Raw genomic sequence first — 21,969 nt, forward strand, 5'->3', positions numbered from 1 at the left:
GTGGATGTTATAATTCTTTCTGGGCTTGGCAGCAGTGGCATGAGCTGGATTCAGATAAAATGCACGTTCTTTGCCCTCGTATTCTTCAGTTTATCACGCCGTGTGTTCAGAGCGAAAAAGGCACTGGCTATCCGAGATGTAAATCATCCCCTTGATGATGTGCTTGGATCCACTGGCTTTTCATTAAAAGCTATAGTTAATGGAATGTCTCTGCATTATTTATTACCCAGAAGACTTTGATATAAGACTGTAGGTTAAGTTAAAACTATGAAAAGGTGAATACTTAGGGAAACAAGGCTTAGATTTATGAAGTGTGAAGGTACTTCCCCTGTTTGTTCACTTAAATTGTGTGAACAAGAGAGTCAAAGCTGGGCTATGGGTAAACTACTTACTGTTTGTGGTTGTCTGTAATGATTTATAAGACTGCTATGTAAGGAAGCATAATTAGCTGCTGATAAATGATTCAAAACAGTAAACATTGGGAAAAATGAACCTTTTTCCTATTTAGATGGCAGATCAAAAGGTGTTTAAAAAGAAGTTGGTGTTCTTAAAGATGAACTGTTCAATGCAGGGGGTGAGTTTTCAGTACGTTCTTTTTGGGGATAAAGTTGTGAAAGACCTGTGGGAAGGAGCTAGCTGGGAACGCTTCACAACCTGCTGCTAACACCCCCCGAGGCCTCTTCTCAACAGGGTTTGTGCTCTCATGCAGAGGGGAGCGTTCGGGAGGGACCTGAGGACCCTGTGCTGTGGTGTGTACCCCGTTGCGTGAGATGCTGAAGCAGTTTTCTGTGGTTTCATGTTTCATCCCACACAGAAAGCCGGGGCACGTCTGCACCGAGCTTGGCGGCTTTAACTGTGTCTCCATCCTTGAGCTCTCCCCTACTCATCACAGCCTCCACGTGCGCTCGCAGGGGATGCAGAAGACCTGTGTCAGGGTTTGAGTGGTCCTCCTGCGTCGGTCTAGCATTGCAGTTTGAGAAACTTTATGCAGTGAAAGTGAATGACCCTGGACAGTAATGTAAATAGAAACAATTGAGAAGTTACTGATGTATGAGCAGGATTTGGCCCTGGTATTTTAAGTCAGGACAGAATGTGTGTGTGTGTCTGCAGGATATGGATTTCAGTTTTCTGGGAGAGAGGTTTTTATGTTGTCTGTTTCATTGACTAGGCTAGAACAACACAAAATAGAAACATTTGCGCCTAAGTAACAATAACTAAAGAAAATGACCATACCAAAACCTACTGCATTAGGGAGAAGACAGTCATGTATCACCAATAGATGATACTGCTGAGAGCAAGTCAGTGTATATGATTCGATACTTGTTCCTTTTGAATTGTGCAGTGACCATACATCAGTGTTTGCTAAATTAGATTTCGTTTTTGCTGAGAAACAAAGTGCATCAACTTAGATTTTAGGAAGCGCTTCAGAAAGAGATTCTGTTCTTGTCTCTCTGAAGTATTGCTTCCTTGGATATTAATATGGTGTAAATCAACAGTGTTAAAACACTTCCTTGACTTACACCGCCATGGATCTGGCCTGGAACGTCTAAGGAATTGGAAGTAGGTGGAAGGCAATGTTTTGTATATATTTCCTTTGCATTTGTAATGTCAGACAAGGCCTTTGTTTATTATTTAGCTTCTGACAACTTGGTGAAGGTTTGTAGTGACAGAATTTGAATGCAGAAGTTTATCTGAGTCTGTAGAGCTGCTGAAGCTATGTCGAGTGATGAGACCCAGTCCCAGCCAGGGGCTTGAAGGGTGCAGCAGCCAAGGCAGCTCACTCCAGTACGTATCTGAAGGAAATGACAAATTTCTGTTGCTATGAATGTGCTTGAATGATTGTCTCCTCTTTCATAAGTGTAAACTGGTTTGATTTGATCAATGTGCAGTGGCCATCGTGACTGGCAGTCACAAGACACTGAAGATGTGAGAACAGGTAACGCTTCCCACGCTGTAGTCATCGGGGGGTGGCGTGGTTCAGATCCAGAACTTGGGTAGCCACATTGCATGAGACGGAGGCCTCTGAAAGGAGTGACTGACAGGAGAACGGTCCCACGCTCATGTGTCTAAACAACTTCAGATATACAGTGTAAATAAACCTCCCACTAGCTTCTGTCTCCAGCCACGTACCTTGTGCTGTCAAAAGAAGTCTTGGGCTGTGAGTACAAGGACATTCCTCTTACCCTCCTCGTGGCAAGAGGCTGATCGATACCTGGAGTGCGGTTCGAGGCGTTTGCAGCTTTCCCGCTGCAGGAGGCAGCCAGAGCTGTATTCAGCTGATAGTTATTTTTTGGTTAAGTGTCCAGTCCTATTAAGTTTTGTGGCATGTGGGTTAACTGTGTATTATAAAATGCTGCAGGCAGCCCATGTTTCTGTTAGAAATGCTGTTCTTCTATGAGCATATTGCCAAGTAAATATTTCATTATTTTCCCTGTGCATATGAGCCTGAAGTGAAGCTGATTAGTCTGTTTACATTGTTCAAGCAGTGTATATTGCACAAAACAAGTATAGTAAGTGGAGGCTGGTAAAGCTGACTTTTAAGCGCTATCGTTGAGAAAATGGCTGTGCCCCTGGAGAAAGATGTTCTTCTTCAAAGCCCCAAACCCTCCCTGAGTGTGGGTTTCCTTGGGTTGTGGTTTTTTCCTCCCTCTTAGATTGTGATTCCTTTGGAGAAAGGCTTTGTCCAGTGAACAGTGCCAAGTACGATGATGCCTTCGTCCTTGTCTGCAAACTTTTAAGTGCTACTGCAATAAAATTACACTGATGCAGTCATTAAAAAGATATACTCTCATAATAAACCACTTTCCAGAATTGAAAATAGCAGGTTGCATTGGCAGAGTACGAGTTAGAATTAGCTCCGTTCTCAGACTGGTCATCTCCGTCACAAAATAGGACACGTGCCCACAAATGCATATCCACTGATGAGTTTCACGTTGGTGTTATACCGTCAGAAAGTACTCATGCTCATAAATAATAGTATTAGAACGTGGAATATCTGCACAAATATTTACAGTGCCACACTGAGCCTTCTGGCAGATGACATCTCATCCCTCAGCTTTGGGCATTTACCTTTCTCATTTGATGTAGTTTTGAATAAAGAGTGACAAATTGGGTGGGGGGGAGAAATGCAACCCTTCTGAAAGGGCTGTAATTCCTCTGTTGCCAGAGCTGATGGTTACCCTACAGAGGGTGTGAGGAACGTGGTCCCTGGGTGCAGCTTGTCCTGTCGCTGCCACCGTTTCTGGTGGTCACCGGGCACAGCCCCATCAGAGCCGGGGTACGGGGCGGGAGGCAGCCTGGTCCGTGGGGGAAGCCGCTGCCTTCCCATTACTCGAGGAAGGTGTGTGGAGGCGCCTGGTGTCAAACTTCAGGGTTTGACAGAAGACTCCAGAAGATTTGGAAGAATGTTGTCCTCTGTCAAATATGAATTTACCTGGAACTTTACAGCAGACCCTGGTGTTGTCCTTTCATACCTTTCTATTTGTTCATGCTCCTGGGCCAAAGGGATAAAGAGAATTGTTTTTGCAAGTCTTCAGAGGAGAAACTGTTTCCTTGTCATGTACTTCAGACTTTAGATGAGGTTTTGTCAGTCAAGCCTGAGCTGAACTAACTCAAACCTGAAAGCAAATTATATAGCGTGCATAAATTCTCATGGGCTTCCTGGCTCTCTTTCCCGTGCCTGCTGACTTTTTCCAACAATGTCCAACATAAATGAAGTTCCCTGCTATTACAGTTGATGAAGAATATATTGCTTTCCAGATTGTCAGCTTTTGGGAAACTAATTTTTGTTTGCAATAAGCAATTTTCTTTTAGCTGTGTCCAAAGCACATCTTGGTCAGAATCACGAACGCACAAACATTTCAGTAGATTGATTTGATATGTCATAGAACTGTATCCTATTTTTCTATTATGTATTTGTTTTTCTTCAGCAAGGTTTAAGTTTATGTACGTATTTCTGGCCTCTGCTTGTTCTTTGTTTTAATCGCTGATTATGCAAGGACAGCATAAATTTATATTGATTTTAAAGCTTCTTGCCTTTGGTATGACCTTGGAAGTGTTTGGAACAATGTCTGTCTGACCTTGAATTTATTTTCGGAACTTCATGCAACATCAGTGGCTTTTATACCATCAGGAAATGGAGACATACAGCCTCTTTAATTTCCCAGTTTCCTTAAATTGTTCTGATGACATTTACTTATGATTAAAATAAAAAATGTGCGGTAGAGAGAGATTCAATATCCCCACATTGCCTATTGAGTGCCAGTCTGGTTGAAGAAAATAGGATGTGATTGAATTTTAGAGAACTGAAGCTCGTGGATCTCTGGCAGTCTCAGAGTTATTAAACCAAACCAGGCCTAATTTTACCACTCTGTGATAACGGTAATATTCCCAGTCCTGTGCAGCTTTCTGGCACCCAGTTAATGCTTCCTTTCAGTGAACTCGACAAATAAATGGAGCTGAAGTGGAGGAGGGAGGTGAATTTCGCTCGTGTATGTATTATGCATTGACAAAATGCACTGAGAGAGGCAGATGCCAGGTGCTATAGAAATGCAAAGTCCTTTCGTCTGCCCTGGTTAATGGGGGGTGTGCTGAGCTCAGTTTTAGTCCCGGGTGGATTATGGGGCTGTCCTAACTCTCACTGATAGGAGAAACATGATACACAAATTCCCTGGGTAGTAAATATGATTGACCATTTCAGATTCATAAAGGTGTGAACTTTGTCTCATAGAGAGAAGTTCCACTAAGCATTTTTGCACCAAAGTAGGTCAATCTAATTATAATTGGCTTTAATGAGCACTACTCTGCAGTTCTTTACCTGTAGCTGGTTGGCACTCAGAAGTGCAAATGCCATCACTGCCTTTGAAAAAAGCAATGAGAAATCAAAGAAGTAATTTCTAATCTAATTCATTTCAACTTGAAAGCCTCTGTTATCTACATAAGCAGGGGTAAACAATCCGGTGTCAGTGAGAAAAAACAGAGCAAATGCGAGCAGCAGCTCTGAGGCTGCCCGTAGGATAAAGGTGAAATTCTGCTTTTGGTTTCAAAACAGTCGCCTTGCAAGCTGTCTGGAATGTAGTTATGGTGCGGAGGAGTTATTCCATTAAAGCCGGTAGGAGTTACACTGGTTTGTTTGGGGTGAGTTTGCGTTTGTGCCCCAAAAAGACATTGGGTAAAGTTGCAGTGAAGAGAGAGGAAAACACAAAGGAGAATTTGTCATTTAGGCTGTTCCCAACACATATTTATGTACCCGTTTCCCCAGAGAGAAGAAAATCTCATATATCCAGAAATTGTACATCATGGCAGTTGATCTTTATCTTTGGGATGGAGTGTTCACAGGTACTGCTTTGGGGAAGGAAAAATGGATTTGAGGGAGGTGTTAAGTATTTAGCTGGTGGGTACAGGACTGCACTTTTGTTCTCAGAAGATGTAGCTCTACAGCAGCTCCTTAGGAATACTGATGGGAGGATGTTTGCTCTGCGTTGTGCCTGCACGAGGAGCTGAAACCTTTCGGAGCTAGGTGAGAGCAAACGGAGCGGCCTGAGGAGGCTGCGTCAAGCCAGCGATTGCTTTCCTGCGTACCCCGTCGGGTGTAATGGGGGTACGTAGTGTTACTGGTGATGGCAGCTCTTGGCTGTGGGCCACAGTCGCTTTGCAGCGGTACAGTTTCCAGTTTGGGCTATGCAGACCAGAGGCCAAGCAGGAACATGTTTTTCCCTTGTGGCAGTCTGCATGGAAAAGCCCTGGATAAGCACCACCGGCTCTTCTCCCTGCTAAGAGGTGATTTCATGCTAGCGAGCAATATTTACCTGAAAGAATGTGGATGGGGGAAAAGGAACTGCTGTTCTGAGGAGTTGCAAACATTTGAGGGTTTCATTTGTTTGGGGATTTTTTTGTTTGCTTGTTTGGGGGGGATTTGTTTGGGGTTTTTTTGTTTGTTCCGAGTAACTATTTGAGAATGGTTTGTTTGCTAAAGCCTTAGAACTGTGTCCTGCTCTTTCTGGAGTCCAGACAACTTTAATTTCTGATCTATTGCCATTCAGTTTCTATGCAATCTTGTCCAGACAGACAGCTCATTTGGTGACTCAGTTCCTCATTATGCATTATGTCCATTACAGTTTTTGGCCTCTCAAGGTGAGGGGTGGTCTGTCTCTCTTTGTCTGTACAGTTGAGCCCTGATCTTCTGTCCCTTGTTCAAGCGTAACTAAGGGTAAAAGGAACAGTCAGCTCTGACATTGTTGTTCTGCTCTTCTGGCCTCTGACCCCCTCAGCCTGAGGCACCCAGCATGGCCAGGCACCCTTGAAACGTGTTAAATCCCTAAATGCACAGCGTATAATGAAGAGTATGGTGGACTCTGTCGTGGGCTGTGAAAGGATGTCTGAGTGAGCATCTGTTTGCCCGTTACAGGCAGCAGCTGCTGTAATCCAGCTGTTACGAGCGCATTATGTTTACAGCTAGAGGGAGCAGTGCCCGAGAGATGGGTATCTGGGGTCCAAGTTCCTGCAGGGAGGACAAAGATGAGTCTTTAGATTTTACCTTTATCTGTTCCGTGGGACAGTGAACTGGGAAGAAATCCAGCGGAAAGAATCTTGTATGATCTATTTTGATGGTGGAGATATTAAATGTGTATCCTACGCCATTTGACTTGTACTTTTGTCTTTTCTCTTGCCAGCCCAGAACTGCAGTCACATTTTGCAGGGCCCAAACGGGACAATACAGAGTCCAGGCTTTCCGTATGGATATCCAAATTATGCAAACTGCACGTGGACAATCACTGCTGAGGAGCAGAACAGGATACAGCTTGTTTTCCAGTCCTTTGCATTAGAGGAAGATTTTGATGTATTATCTATCTACGATGGACTGCCTCAGCAGGGGAATCTGAGAACAAGGTACACTGTTCATAATGGTGATGTTTATAAACGTGTTCCCATTTCTGCCAGTGGGATTAAATCTAGGTTGGAGGTTTATGCTGCAATAAACTGGGAGCTCTTCTTCATGAGCAGTTCTTACAGTTGTTTTGATTTCTTATCTCTGATAAGGTTTGAAATGTTTCTCTGAACGCCTGACGGTAATGATTTATCAAGAGTCATTCTAGACATCCAGAGAGGTTAATTAGAAAATGGAGCAAGAGGAAAGCAGAGCTAATGTGCAGAGGAGCTTCCCTCAATCCAAAAGAGATTCTCTGAGTGGGAGGATGGATAATGGGTTTCAGTTTATAGCTCTGCCAAATGCTTTGTGGGTGCATTTGGGTAATTCCCTAACTTGCAGTCTGTTCACCAGCTGGACAGGGGTGATAGTCTCTCACATCTGACTAAACTGTTGGACCTTTAGGGGTAAGGAGTTATCGAGTGATATAGTTTAGTATAAAGACTCTCCATGGGTTCTCATCTCTGAGGCGTTCAGGTACCATCCTGGTATTAACAAAAAGTTACAAAGAGGCTGATTTTGGAAAAAAAAAAAAAAGAAAAAAAAAAAAGAAAAAAAAAAAATTCATTAGAAATCCAAGTGCATGAGTGGGTTTGAAAGGGGGTGATTAAAAAAAAAGTGAAAAAAGGGTGATTTTTAAAAAAAAAAAAAAAAAAAAAAAAAGTAAAAAAAAAAAAAAGTATTGCTGTGGTAGCAAATGTTATATGATGTGTCAGACTTCTGCATTTGACGGAGTCATGATCTTGGACCTCCAGATCTGAGGCAGAGATGAAATCAGCTTGGTAACTTGTGACATGACTGCTGTTCTCTGATGTGGTGTCTGATTGCAGCTGAAGTCTGACAGTAATATAGTCAAAAAGTAATAAAAACAGTAGCAGCGCCCAGTGTCAGAATCCCTAATAAGAATGCTGTAGTCATGGACAGTCCTGGAAATTAATTTTACTTCAAACCACTTTAGTTTAGGATGGATTCTTTGACCTCAGTGTCTTGTCTAACCCAAGTGGAAAATCTGAGTTAAAGAATCACTGGTGCAAATCAGCTCTTTAAGTAGATGATTTCAGTTATGCAAATAAATCATATCTTCATCTTGCAACTGTGCTCGAGAATCATCTTAATTATGGGACCTCATCACTTAATCAGAAGGTAGCATAGTGCTTTGGGTATTATGTGAAGGATACCTACATCTGGTATAAAATTCTGCTCAGGAAGCTTTGTATGGTGAGTAGTCAATGCTGCTCTTGCCCCAAGATGCCCCCTGGGAAATGGCTCTACTCAGCAGCGGTGCCAGATGTTTCCCTTTGCCCTCTAGATGTTGGTGCAAGGTTCTGCTGAAGAAGCAAAATCCATGAATGGAATTAATTCAGAAGTATGGTCATAGTGGAGTAAATTAGTAAGATGCTATAGACAAGTTGCATCCAAGTATTGCTCTGAGCTACTCGTAAGTGTGATACGATTATAGATAGAAGTAACGGCAAGGGCATCTTCCTACAATTGACTACAAAACTCTGAGATAGAGCTTGGGTACTGTCCTGGTAATTTGTAGCCCTGTGTTTTGGGGGAAGGTGAGGGGACAAGGTCCTCCCTCTGCGTCACTGGTGATCTTCATGCACAACTTCGGTAATAAGCGTAAGTTGGGATGAAACCAGGATCACAAAGCACTGCGAGGATGTTTCATCTCTTATGAGGAAATGATTTGTTTTCATACAATGGAGGAAAGTGAAATAAATGGTGGGAGGGGGAAGGTATTGGGGATGCTTCCTAGAGATCTGAAAGCACTGACAGAGGACTTAAACCAATAGATGAGAAGGACTTTTACATGAAGGATGCTTGCATTCTTCCTCTGGATGTTTCTAGATCAGTGACTTCAAAACCTGGAACTTGTTCCTCTGTGCTGTTTAGTGTCTCACTTCTTTGTTCAGCTAATGTTATTTTTGTGTGTACGTCAATCTTGCCTCGTTAAACTCTGTAGCTGTTGCCCAACACTGGACTTTTTTCTTCTTTCTCCCTTTTTTCTTTTTTTTCCCGTGGCTATCAATTTTGTTTTTTCTCAGGCCGCTTTCTGAATGTACTCAATTCATCATCGAAGTGCAGCACTTGAAGATGGATGACCATGCGTCATTCATCAAAGCTTGTGCTACCAGGAGGAGGGCCAAAATAAGCTGTAAGCAAGTATAAAAGAAGGGGGGGGGGGGGGAATGCTTCTGTAGAGAAGGTGGTAACTGTTCAGTGTGTTAAAGGCTGATCAACAAAACTGGTTAAACAGGGAACTGTATCTCTGCTTCTCCCACTCTGGAGCTTACGCTGTGGAGCATCACTGGTGTATTTCTGTAGGCCATGCCTGCTAGACTGGGAGAAGAGAATGATCTTGGTGTATGTTGCATGGCTTAACCTGTTGATGACATTTTCTTATGCTGATGGGTGGAGAATGGTTCGTCTTCTGAAAACCCATTTGAGCCATATACTCCCAAGAGCTTCCTTGGCCTGATGTGTCAGTGTCACGTCTCTGCATTTCTGAGAAGGGGTTAATAATTGTGTTCATCGTGTGCTGGCAAACACCCTGTTGTCTTACAATTTAATGTGGTGTGAAAGTTCCCTAATAGAATAAGAGCAGACTTAATCCGATGAGACACTTCCTAATAAACTGTTTTACCGTATATTAGGGAATTTGCGTTGTGCGTTTGTGATGAGTATGTGAATATTAAATGCATTTCAGTGTCTTAATTTAGACATCCAGGGCTGTTGTCATTTTTCAGAGCCGTGACTTTGCTTTGTTTGCTAAAATCGGAGCTTGTTTCTGATTCTTTGCTCCTTTAGCTTCTCTCAAATGATTTGTTTTTCCCGAACACTGTGCACTGGCTTTCAGCAGAGGGACCACTGTAACAGAATCTTCTTTGAAACCTGAGAACAGCGATGGCTGCAGATTTTCCTCTCCCTTGGTTTGAGTAGGAGAGCTATGTGCTTTTAGCAGTTCAGATGAGACTGGTAACTTCCTGTCAGTGCCTATATGTGCCTTCCCTTCTCCTGAGCTTGTTACACCAGACCAAACTTCCCCAAATGCTCATCCTTCAAGTTCCTAACGGTTCTCAGCTGCCAGTGGGATCAGAGGCGGATGCATGTTGAGACCTGATCTGAAAACTGCAGTTACTCAAGAACAGTCTTTTTGCAAATTCCCATTGTGCTTTGCTGATTGTGTCATTGTTAAGAGGATGCTCCAATCAGGTTAGTCTCCTGATTGGTTTCCCACTGGGCTGAGCTTAGAAGCTCAGCAGAGACCTGACTAAAATTTGAATATTTGGAGTTATTTATGGATCTAAGATTGCTATGGGATTTGGGAGACTCTTTGCACCTTTTCATGTCAGACTGTTGTTACGTGACATAACCAGACAGTTGTTAACAAGAAAAAAATGTAGCAAAGAAGGAAAACCACATGACATCTTCCATCTTTTTCATCTGCTGCTGCTAACTTGCAGGGCACTTTTAATGTGAGAATCTCAAATTGGTTGCTAATTTCCTTATTTGAAGTTTCAGGGTTGCAGTCAGATCCAGGGAGAATATATTTGCACGATATCTGGTAAGTCAGTCATTTCAGATACTTAATTCTATTTTCCTGAAGGGAGCCACTGAATTTACACTCAAAATAAAACTTGTCAATTGAGAAAAACATACATACATATATATATATATATATTTTTTTTTTTTTTTTTCCTCCAAAGATGTTTAAAACTACCTTGGAAAGCCCAAGCGACAGAATATGCAATCTTTTTTACCAGGACAGACTGCTCACTTGCATACGTGCTGAACAATGCCGGGGTAACTTTTATGATCTTACGACCTGTGGGCTTTCCTTCCCGTGAGACCTGGGTAGGTCGTTATGTTGCCTTCTGGCCTGCCTTCCCTGTTCAAAGGAGATGTTTCAATTGTACTGAGTTTATTTGGCTAAGAAAATGTTTGTTTGAGCGAGTGTATAAAAAAAAAAAATAAAATCTTTATTATAGTGAGAACCTCGTTAGTGCAGTTTGCGTTTCCACAGAAGTTACCAGGAGGTGTATCCTTACCCAGCAGTGAGGAACTGTCCCATTCTGGTGCCTACAGAGTGTGTAGGGTTAGAGAAAATGTTTGCAAATCATTACTGCCATAGTTCCATGCTTACAGCAAAGAAGAAATGTGCACTGCCTTTAGCTCATTGGCCCTGTGAATAACTTGTCCTGTAGCTCATGTCTCAACATTGTGCAGTGCCTTCTGTTAAAGTTGTGGGTGCTTAGAGCCGCTCATCCTTCTTCCCGAGAGCTGACTGAAGGGGTGACAGGAGGATTGCCATCAACATGCTGTGTGTGCAGTTGAAAACCATATGATCTCTTTGGCCATATTTAATTGACTGAAAGATTAAGTATTTTGTTTGAACTTAAAATTATGTGATACTAGTGATAAGAGCTGAATTATCTACCGGGGTGACCTATTTACAGATACAACAGAAATACCTGTATCTTGTCTGTTTCTCCTTGATAACCTTTTAATTACTCTTTGAAAAATTGGACTGGGTGACTGCTACTTAATTACCAATCAGGAGAACCAAGCTTTTGATCTTAAAAACAATGGAAGGGAGGAGGAGAGGAGACAAAGGGAAGAGTGAAGGAGAGAATTCCCCCACGTGCCATACACTCCTGCTTGCAGAGATGCAAACCTGGGTTACAATAACGTGCTGGGGTTCTGGCTTTGCTGGGGTTCAGTACTGTTGAAGAAATTCCTGGAGAAATAGTGTTTGCTGTTTGGTAATACACAGAACTTGCATCAGGATTTTTTGTTGAGTCACCTTTGGTTCTGTGACATACTCCTTTGTAGCTACTTCATGTCTCCAAGGTGACTACAGTTCTTTTTGCTAAGGATAAAGATAAATAAAATGCAGGGTCAGCTAAATCCCTTTGTCATCTTTAGTGAACTTCAGAATCCTGCCTCCCTTTTTGCCGTAGCTGAGTCTTTTGTCATTTCATGTTAACTGTAGGAAAACAAACCCAACAAAAACCTGGTAAAATTTAAGTTCTCTGCTTTGTAGAATAAAATACACTTTTTTTTTTTTTTTTTTTTTCCTGGGAAGATACTTGTTTGAGCTGCTCCAGCAGCATTAGAGCCTTTTACCAGTGGCCTGTCATATTATTCTGGGGAAGTGCTGAATATTTAAACTTCATCTGCGAGATAATTGACGGAACAAGATCTGAAAGTCCAGGAATCCTAATGGAGTTAATGCAACTGCATCTGGGGCTGCTCACTTTTGAGACGCTGTGTTCACTTTTTCCATATTTATTAGGAGTGTGTGCATCGGGGTGAGCGATAAAAGCTGATGATTAAATGGAGGTGGGAGCTTTTTCTCTGCCACCGTGCCGAAGGCCGCAGGCTCGGGAGGAGGCCCGGCTCCGACGGGATCTCTCCGCAGCCTGTTAAGGGACGGAGGGGTACGGTGAGGGAGTAACTTTGGTCCTGGCTTAAGGGTTAAAGGATCTGTTCTCTCATGACATTGCTCGTCCTGTGCCAACACAGCTTGTCTGCAGCGAGGCCTGCTGCTCTGTTGTGGCCTGCACCGTATCTGGTGAAACAGGGTCTTGTTGATGGTTGGGACCTCTTATTCATGGCCGCTGAACAAAGCACTAATTGGGGAAGTAGTTCCCTGGCTGGTGGTTGTTCTGTAGTTTCTGTTGGGCTATAGACTTTCTTCCAGGATGGCTTTCCCCGCTGTGTTTAGCGCTGGTGGTTCATCGTTGTTGGGCCTTAAGGTGTTGCTGTTACTCAAATAATGTCTTGTTTTCAAAATCGTTTTTGTTTTCCCTCTAAACTGCTGATAAACCATGTTTACCAGTAAAATCTAGAAGCAAACCTTAACGGTGACTCTCGCTTCATATTAAGGTATGCTAAGTGTATTAAGTGTAGAAAGATTTTCTGTAATTGGACAACATCTAATAGATTTTAATTAAGACTGCACTGGAACAGTCTGCTTTTGATAGATCTGTGAGCACTGGATACCATTAGTAATTGAAGTAGGCTTTAAACAGGTGAATTTAAGTTGTATGTGGAAATTCTAGGTAGGCTCGTGGTGTCCTTAGGCTTCCATGCCCAAGCTGATGCAGCTCTGGAAAGCCGCCTGCTCCTCCGCTGTGAGCTATGGAGGGAGGAGGGGGAAGCGCCTGTGAAGTGCCCTGCGGTAGGACATGGCGGGTGGGTTTGGCCAGTGAAGTCCAGTGTGCACTGCGACAGCAGACAGGAGCTTTACTGGACTCTGCTGTTAACCTCTCGTTGCAGTGTGTGTTACGTTTCCCTGCTCAGCTTTTCCTCCCGCAGTTTATCTGCGGTGTCTGACAGCACAGGGCTTTGCTGTTGGTGGTACAAAGTCCTTGCTGAAGCCCAGGATCATACATCCTTCTCTAGACTCCTCTGGCTGGTGTTTGGGTTTACTTCAGGTGGACATTCAATAGAGTGAGCGCGAGCCTCTTAGACAGCAGTGGAGCACTGTGGAGTCTGAACGTGATCTGGTGTACGATCCCTGCAGTGCCCACATCTACGGTGTTCCATCTGCCTGGTGGGATCTCACATAGCTTTCATGGGGTTGCTCCTTCTCCTTGAAGACGGTTAGTGATAAAGGCAATAGCTGCTTCTGCCCTACTAATAAATGTTCTGTACAGAGACAGTTTATCATCTTTTTATGCATGTATGTGTGGGGTGTTTAAAGGGATACAGTTGCAGATGTTTTTAGTCATCTTGGGTCATTTATTTTAAACAGAGCTGCATGTATTCTTTTAGCAGGAGCGGCAATTTACAAGCGCAGTGGGTGAGCTTTTGGGGTCAGAGCTAGTGAGATTAGATTTATTATTCTTTTAGCAGTGGAGGGAGAGAAATTGAACTAACCCATAGCCCTTGCATGATGGTTCTCATTTTTAGATTGCAGAGTGCTTTGAGAAGGAACAGGTCTGCTGTGCTCTCATAGAGGAGGGCAGAAAGCAGCCCAGGGAAGCGCAGTGAGTTGCTTGAGGCAGCACAGTGAGTTATTAGCTGTTGGCTATTAGTTATTGAACTCGGGTTGCCCAATTGCTGTGTTACCGCAGAGCTGCGCGATGAGGAGGTGACTACTCTGCTCCTGCTTGCGTAAAGAACCGGTACGAACAGTCTCTTGACTTTATTAGTAGAGAATCAGGGCTGCAAAAATCATTGCGCTTTTAGTCAATAGATATTGACATCAGTTAGCATCAAGATGGCCACTTTGTTCACGGATAATTAGTGTGTGTGTCCCATGAAGAGGACGCTGTGAGCGGCGCGGTGGTGGGTGTGCGGGGGTGGCAGTGGAAGCAGCGCTGGTGGGGGGAGAGCTGGAGGTCCCTCAGACGAGCAGAAGTCAGATGTCTGTCTTAGCCCTGTTCTGAGCCCAGCAGCTGCTCTGCTCACCGGCATTGGGCAAATTACTTATCTCAGTTTTCCCATCTGTAAAATGACATAGTGTTTCAATTTTGCAAGTGAAATTTGTAAAATGCTTAAAAGCCCCCAGTGGGAGGGTCTGTACGGTGGGGCGGGGAAAGAGAATCAAAGTACAAACCAGGCGAAATTCACAGCTGTGCCTTTTAATCCATTTTCCTGAAGGGAGTAAAAATGCATGCACTTTCATGTTATCTTTCAAATGCAGTGAGTATTTAGGTCAAGAAGTTTTTGTATCTATAAGGTCTGACCTTGAGTGTGTCTCAGGCACAGCACCTCTTTAGGCGGTGTGTATTTCCCTTTTATCAAAATTAATGAAAGTCTACAGGAAATAATACAACCTTACTAGATCGTTGAAGATACAATGGAATTGTGGAGTGCTATTACTTGCAGTCTCGAATAGAAAATTGACGAATCTTCAGTGCCTATTGACTCTAATTCATTATGCTCCTGTTGGGTGGCAGAGGGTGGCCCGGCTCCTTTTAGACGATTGAGAATTGGATTTTGGTGTGCTGCAAGAGCAACTGCTGACATCTGGTCCTTTTTCTTAATAAAGAATGTAATTGTCTGTTTGTGATGTCGTAGCTGTTTGGAAAACATAAAGGCTTCTGCTGTCCAAAGATGCAGTAATTCTCCTTACACCTTTAGCAATTTTTATAATATTTAGGCTTACAGCTGATTAGAGCTGCTATAGTGGAATAAAAGGTTTAGGAAGGAGATAAATATTTTCATTTTAACTGTTCTGTAGCTTATGTTGTCACTGATCCATGTATAAATTGAAGCGTGAAACGCTGTTGTTCTAGCATTTTTATAGATTACTTCTTTTTTTTAGCTATTGAAATTGGGACCTTTAGCTATCCAAGTGCATGGCAAGACATCCTCTCACTCAGGTTGTTCGCAGCTTATGCGTGTGGCAGAGGGAGGAGGATGGAGAGAGAAGGAAGCGACTCGCACCAGGGCGAGCAGTAGCTCTGTGACTCTGCAGGGTTCGAAGCCAGGGCTTTCCACCTCTAGTGCGCTGTGCGTTACGGGGCTCTCCTGCGAAACATCAGCAGTTAGCGACATTTCTGTCCTGTTTCTGCTCAATATTCAGCACTCACACAAGGTGCAAGTGAATAGAGAATTAGATATGACATGAATCAATATTATGGTCTTTTTGGATAAATCTTCATCGGCAGGAACAATGGGATTTGTTTAAAGGTTTTCATCAGACAACGCATCGTCTTAAAATCGAATTTCTTCATAACCTCCTTTTTTGACTGCACTGGCTATGGAGGACAACTTGTTTCTTTGTTCTATTTGGGTGCTTCTTTTTAACTCTTGGCTTTATAGAAAGTAAATTTCTACTGCTCCTTCTCATCTGTTGCCAATACATTTTATCTTATTTTGTGTTACTACAAATTAAAGTCTTAAGGAATTAGTGTAGGCATACCTGTATTGTGGAGGGAAGCAAGACCGCAGTTAATGTGGAAATCCCCAAGAGGGATGGAAGCTGGCTGTGCCGGGATCGTGTAGGCAGGACAGTGCTTGCCTGATGCTGTGGCTTAATAGTCACTTGTGGGAAGTAAAGATTCTCTCAATACTGATGACTAAAGTCTAGTTCGAATCCTGGTTTTGTGTGCATAAAGAGTAAAAGGGCTGCACAGACTTGGCAGATGAGACCTGGATTCACTCTGCATGTCAGCTTTGGCCCTGTACAGTTGTATAGCTGTAGCTTCTGGGATTCACACGGAGAAAACAGGAGGAACAGGGTGTATGTAGTAAGCGCATGTACTGACAAAGCCATAAGTAGAGTTTTTGCTTGATTGTGTCACCTCCAAGGGGATGTGAATCTAATGGTGGTTTATATCTTATCTTCAGTCCCAGAGTACCTGTAGGCCATACATCTCATGCTCGGTGCTTTTCATCTGGGAATCTCCGCATGCTCTCCCTGAGGCTTCTACGCATCCCTGTGAGACTTGCGGGGGTCAGGATTATGCATGGCGGGGGCTGGGGAGCGGGAGGGACACGGGGTCCAGAGGGTTGCCTAAAACCTTTCAGCAGGCTGGTGGCATACCTGAGAGTGCAGCCATGGAGTTGACTTCCAGCGCTGTGATTTCAAAAGCTGTCCCCCAGCAGGACAAGCTCGAATGACTCAGAGACTGGTATTGCTGTCCAGAATGGCGCTGGCTTGAGAACTTTCATATTTACTCTGCCTTTCTTGCATTGAAAGCTGTTTTGAACATTTGTGTCTGTTTAAATGTGAAGTTCTTTTCGGCTCTAGTCGCTGGTTTTGCACAGCATGCAGCAGAAGAGTTAATGTTAGTGAAGGGCTGGTGTGAATCCTAGAATGGTTTGGGTTGGAAGGGACCTTGAAGCTCATCCAGTGCCACCCCCTGCCCTGGGCAGGGCCACCTCCCCCCAGCCCAGGTTGCTCCAAGCCCCGTCCAACCTGGCCTTGAACACCTCCAGGGTGGTGTTCTTGTTCCAGTGTGGCCTTGTTCACCAGTTGTGTGGCATTTAGCAATAAGCCTTGACTGATTTGCAGGTGGTTCCAAGAACTTATTTTCCCCATTTACTAGATTTCACACCCCTGATGATTTTTTTTTTTAAGAAAGCCAGAAATAACCTAAAACGGCCAAGTTTTGAATTGACACCGCTGAGCTGTACTTGGTTTATATCCAAGTTTTCTTTGTTTACTCAGAATTATCAGCGCAAATTTGCCAAGAGGTTACTAAAATTTGGTGAACCTTTTTGTGGGGTTTTTCAGTTTGTAATAACAAGATGGAAAATATAGATGCCAAAGTTTGTCAGCGGTCTGCTTGCATTTCACTGCTACCTGAGAAAGTACAGGAAAAATGAGCATGAAAGGGACATAATAAAATAAATCTAAGTCCGTGGTCTTCCTACTCTATTGCATTGTATGGAAAATTAAATTTATTGAAATTTGATGCTTAGTACCTGTTCCCAGCTTGAGCCATGAAGGCCTCATATATTTGAGATGGCTGTGCAGGCTTCAGGCTCTATAAATGACATTTTTCTAGTGGGAATTGACCCAAACCCCATTTTAAACGAGTGAAGAAATCCATCCAGGCTGGAATTTATGAGCCCTGTGACTGTCCCTAGAGACGACTGTGTTCGCTAATGAAGCCTTTGTCAGTGTCAGAGGTAAGCAAAGGACTCTTGTGGCTTGATGGATTGTGCTTGGCTCGGAGAGGGGAAGAAAGTGTGGTTGATTCCTCAGTCGCCTGGCACACGGGGTCGGGTTGTGTGATGTTAGATTGAGAAGGGCTTGCAAAGTGCTAGATTAACTTTGGGGAAAAAAATGTAGGTGTAGTATATGTCATCGTGAGCGAGTTTAAGGGACAGAGAAGGCTTTTTTCCCTAATGCTTGTTGCTGTCTTGGTAAGGAAAATATATAGTAAATGATGTGGAGCCAAGAGATTATATTATTTTAAAAGCAACTTAATTATCAACCAACTGGGCAGAGGGGATAGTTGGAAAGTAATATGGAGTGAAATGGGACGTGTGGTGTTGGCTGGCAGCGAAGTAGCTTGGAGTTGCATGGTGAAATATGAATAGGGAATGTAGAAGGAGTTAGTGCTGCTTGCAACGTGCCTCTGAACATGCTTTTTCAGGATCTGTTTGACTCAAAAATAAAAGCAGCTTGGTTTTGAGCATAAATCATTCCAATGAGTTGAGTAAATCCAAGTGTGAACTGATACTGATTCTCTTCTGTCATTACAGTATCCTTTTAAGCTGGCTGAGATTTTTTTTTTTTTTTGGTCCAGAGCATCATTTCAGCCTTATAGGGATGAAAATTAAAGGACAACTGTCTAAGTAACACCAGCAAGTTCTGCCTTGCAGACAGAACTGACTTTTATGTGTCTGCAACACGCATGAGCTGGAAGTGTTCTCAGATTATGCTCTGCTTGTTTTATTGATGATTAATGAGAACATTTTACGGTACCAGTTATTCTGTCAATAAGGTTAAAAAAAAAAAATCAAGCTAACATCTCATTGTAATTGCTTGTTTCTTTATTAAAGTAATACAGAGAGGAAGGGAGAAAAACTAATCACCGTTGGGGAATAAAACTCTGAACCAGACAAGCCCGAGGAAATGCTGGCAGAGAGTCAGCCCTCCTCGGGTATGTCTTTCATCCACATTTAGTGAAAACAGGGGAAAGGATCTGCCGGGTTCTTCCAGCTGAAAATAGAGGGGATCAGGTGTGTGAGAGGCAGAGGCGGCAGCAGCTTGTGGTACTGCTGCAAGGGAGAGACATAGCAGGTGACTGGGAGGAGGAGGAAGAGGAGGTCGTGGCTGTAGGAGCCAGAGCCACACTGGAGCCGGTTAGTGGCTGGGCAGCAGAGGGGTGGCATGGAAAGCCCTCCTGGAGACAGGGCTGGCACTGAGTCCTGCAGACCATGACACGTGAGAAACAAAGACCCGTCAGCTTCAGTTTTACCGCGTGTATTGAAGTCCTCGTGCCTGGGGCATCTACGTGTCGCTTTTTTGCCAGCTCTGTAAAGCAATATTTGAAATGCACAGTGATTCTCTTGGGATTTGGCCCATGATTTGGAGGAGACAATAAACTCCTTCAGGATGAAAGACGATTTCTAAAACTAAGGTATTAATAGGAATGACAAGATGTTTTTTCCCCCTATAGACTACTTTACCCTACGCCCACCAGCAACTGGGTCTTTAAAGAAAAAAATCTGCCACCTGTAATGAGATCTGAGATGGGATGACTTGTTGTGGATAAATTCCCTCATCTCTTGCATTTGTTCTTTTATTCTTGGCATACGTTCCATGAAGCAGCCTTGAGGAGGACATCTGTGAGTGACCACTGACTGGGCATGTGGCTGTGTTTCTCGTTTCCCCTGGGACTGTAATTTTTAACCATACATACGTATGTATTTCTGAAGGGGTTCTCCCTGCAGCAGCTGGAGTACGATGCTTTCACATCCATTTCATCAACACTGAGAAAGTTGCAAATGTTAATTAGTATCACTCACAGCCATTTTTCTGAGGAAAGACCGAATGTATATTTAGCCTCTCGTTGAAGCTAGGCAGTTGGTGTATTTCTGCGTGCACGAGCCAGCTTGTCTAGCTGAATAAGGCGTATAAAACTTGATCCAAAGTCAATTGGAAGTTACTGGGCTCTTCCTGTTGGCCGCAGTTGATAATGGATTAGTTGAGATACTTGATGAATGCACCTCTCCGAGGCGCTGTGGTTGCCTGCTGCCCCGTCAGCTGGGCGCACAGGGGGACAGGGGACTTGCCTGCTCCTTCCAGATTTCTCCAAAGACCACCCCAACGGGCAGGTCTCGCTCCACACTCGTTTCTCAGCACAGTCCCTGACATAGCTCGAATATTGTCCTGGGACAGCGCAGGGGTGTCAGACTAGCGCTGACGGAACCATGTCATTTAAACTGTGTATAGTGAAGAGAGTGGTTCATTTGATGGGAAATTTTCTTTAATAGGTGCCTTTAAATTACATGCAGGAAAAAATCACTGAAGTATGGTGTAGTGTAATTTAATGCTGGGTTAAACGATGCAATCCAATGCGTTTTCATTAGATGTTCTGAGACACTTCTCTCGCATTTATGCTTTAAAGGCTGTTGGATTGCCAGCTGCAATAACTATTTTGATTGCAGCCTGAGCTGATGGTGGGCATCCTACCAGAAAAATAATGTGCTCTGTTTTAATTATGGCACCTGCACTCCAAAATGGGAGCCTGCGTCACAGTATATGATACAGTTGTACTTCATACGGAGGAACAGTATAATATGCAACAGATGGAGGTGAGAGCGTTTGCAAAGGGACTGTCTTGGCTGACTCTTCTTTTTCCAGGGCAAAAGAAGTGTTCAGTTGTGGGTTGAACCTGCTGAGTAGAGCCGTCAGTGGGTCTTTGTCTGGTGCTCGACTCCTTTCATAGGTGGATGGGACAGTTTTCCACCAGGGAAGCACTTGGTGACGTTAAGGGAAGTTTTTACTGACAGCAGTTCTAGCAAAGCTCTTCTGTGGAGCAGATTTTGCTGTTCTGCTGCAAATGGGGAGTCATGCACCAGAAATATTCGCAGTGTCGGTGGCAAACCTGAGGCAAAGGATGAAGAAGGATGCAAATAGAGCAGAGGGATTTTTGTGTTGATTTGGTTTGGTATATTGATTTTTGCTGTACTGTGAAGCAAGGGCAAGCTTATGAAGTGGTATTTCTGGCACTGGTTTAGTTTGGTTCCTCACAGTAGGAGCAGAATTAAGCCAATGAAAAACACATTGAAAATCTCACACAATCAGTGTTGGCTCCAAGCGACTTAAGGGGATAATCACTCAATAATCCATTTGGCCAGAGGTACAGAAGAAATGGAAGATGATTATTCATGCTGTTATTACCGCCCTCACCTTCTTGTTATGGCCCTTAACAAAAACAAGGAACAGAGTTTGCTGCTTTCTTATTAGGGTGTATATTTTTTCTATTGCTACACTAAACAGTGACGTTGGAATTACTGTTTTGTGCATGAGGCCGTTGGGGAATGATTTCATAGTCTGCCAGCCATCATGTTGATGCCCATGCTTTAAATTTGCCTGGGCTGCAGATTTAGGGAGGGAGGCTTTTGAGGACAGTTTACCCGCCGGGTCGGAGCAGGGCACGGTGTCCTGCCAAGCCTGGCTGCCTCTGCGCCTTTGGAAGAGGAGTGCTGAGGTTTTACAGGAGGGAGTTGAGCGTGAGCCTTGTTCAACCGCTGTTTCTTCAGGAGGATATTGCCTGTGCTCTTGCGTGGAGAAGATGAGGACATCGGAAGGAAAAATTTTCAGTTGTGTGCGTTGGTTGGAGGCTTAAGAGGAGGAATGAATTTTGACTGCAGCTGCTTCCAGTGAGGAATTGAGGAATTGCATTTCATTTCTAGTGCAGGTTTTCACTGCAGGAAGAGATATGGAAATTCGTGCATAGAGGGTAGGAGTTGCTATATGGGTATTTTTCTTATTGAAGCATATTTCCTGCTTCCTTCTGAATAGGTTTAGCTGTAGCACTAATGGGGGTACTTTTCATCTTTTGTGGGCAGCGAGGCTGTTTGATGTGAAGGGGAAGACAGTGTTTGGTCACCTTTTGTGCTGTCAGACAGCCCATTTCCTTCTGCTTGCTCTAGGGACACTAGACAGACACAAATGAACATCTGAACTTAAGGGCCTGGAGAGATGGTTGGGTTTATTAATTTTTAGAGGTTCAGGAAGCCCAGGGGCTCCCGTGAAAATTGTCTCTTCAGTCAATGTAGAATCTGAAGAAAGGCTGAGAGCAAACTCTCAGTTACAATTTCATGCCCTTATGCACAGGCCATCCGTTTCTTTTCAAGCCTGTAACTAGAAAATACAAATACATGCTAAGGGCAGCGTTGTTTCAGGTAGCACTTAATTCCCATTGACTCCGATGGGAGACGTGCACTTGCTTACAGGTAAGGACATGTAAATGTTACCCTGAATTAAAAGCAACATCTGCGAAGTGGGGTCCTCCTGGTACAGGGATTGTGGACAGAATGTGTGATGCAAAGAGCTTAGTTTGGAGAGAACAGATCTTCATTGGATGTAAAAAGCAGGGACTACCATTAACTAATTC

The 21,969-nt window shown here is 43.6% G+C and overlaps 1 protein-coding gene across 1 annotated transcript in view; it reads left to right on the top strand.

The window, feature by feature from the left end:
* Positions 1-21,969, top strand: part of CSMD2 (CUB and Sushi multiple domains 2) — a 308,452-nt gene that overhangs the window by 21,845 nt on the left and 264,638 nt on the right. Inside the window, 1 exon segment of the mRNA XM_009890603.1 lies at positions 6,672-6,888. Within this exon segment, the coding sequence (XP_009888905.1) occupies positions 6,672-6,888 (217 nt within the window).

This window comes from Charadrius vociferus, unplaced genomic scaffold (assembly GCF_000708025.1).
Source record: "Charadrius vociferus isolate BGI_N301 unplaced genomic scaffold, ASM70802v2 scaffold1578, whole genome shotgun sequence".
NCBI lineage: Eukaryota > Metazoa > Chordata > Aves > Charadriiformes > Charadriidae > Charadrius > Charadrius vociferus.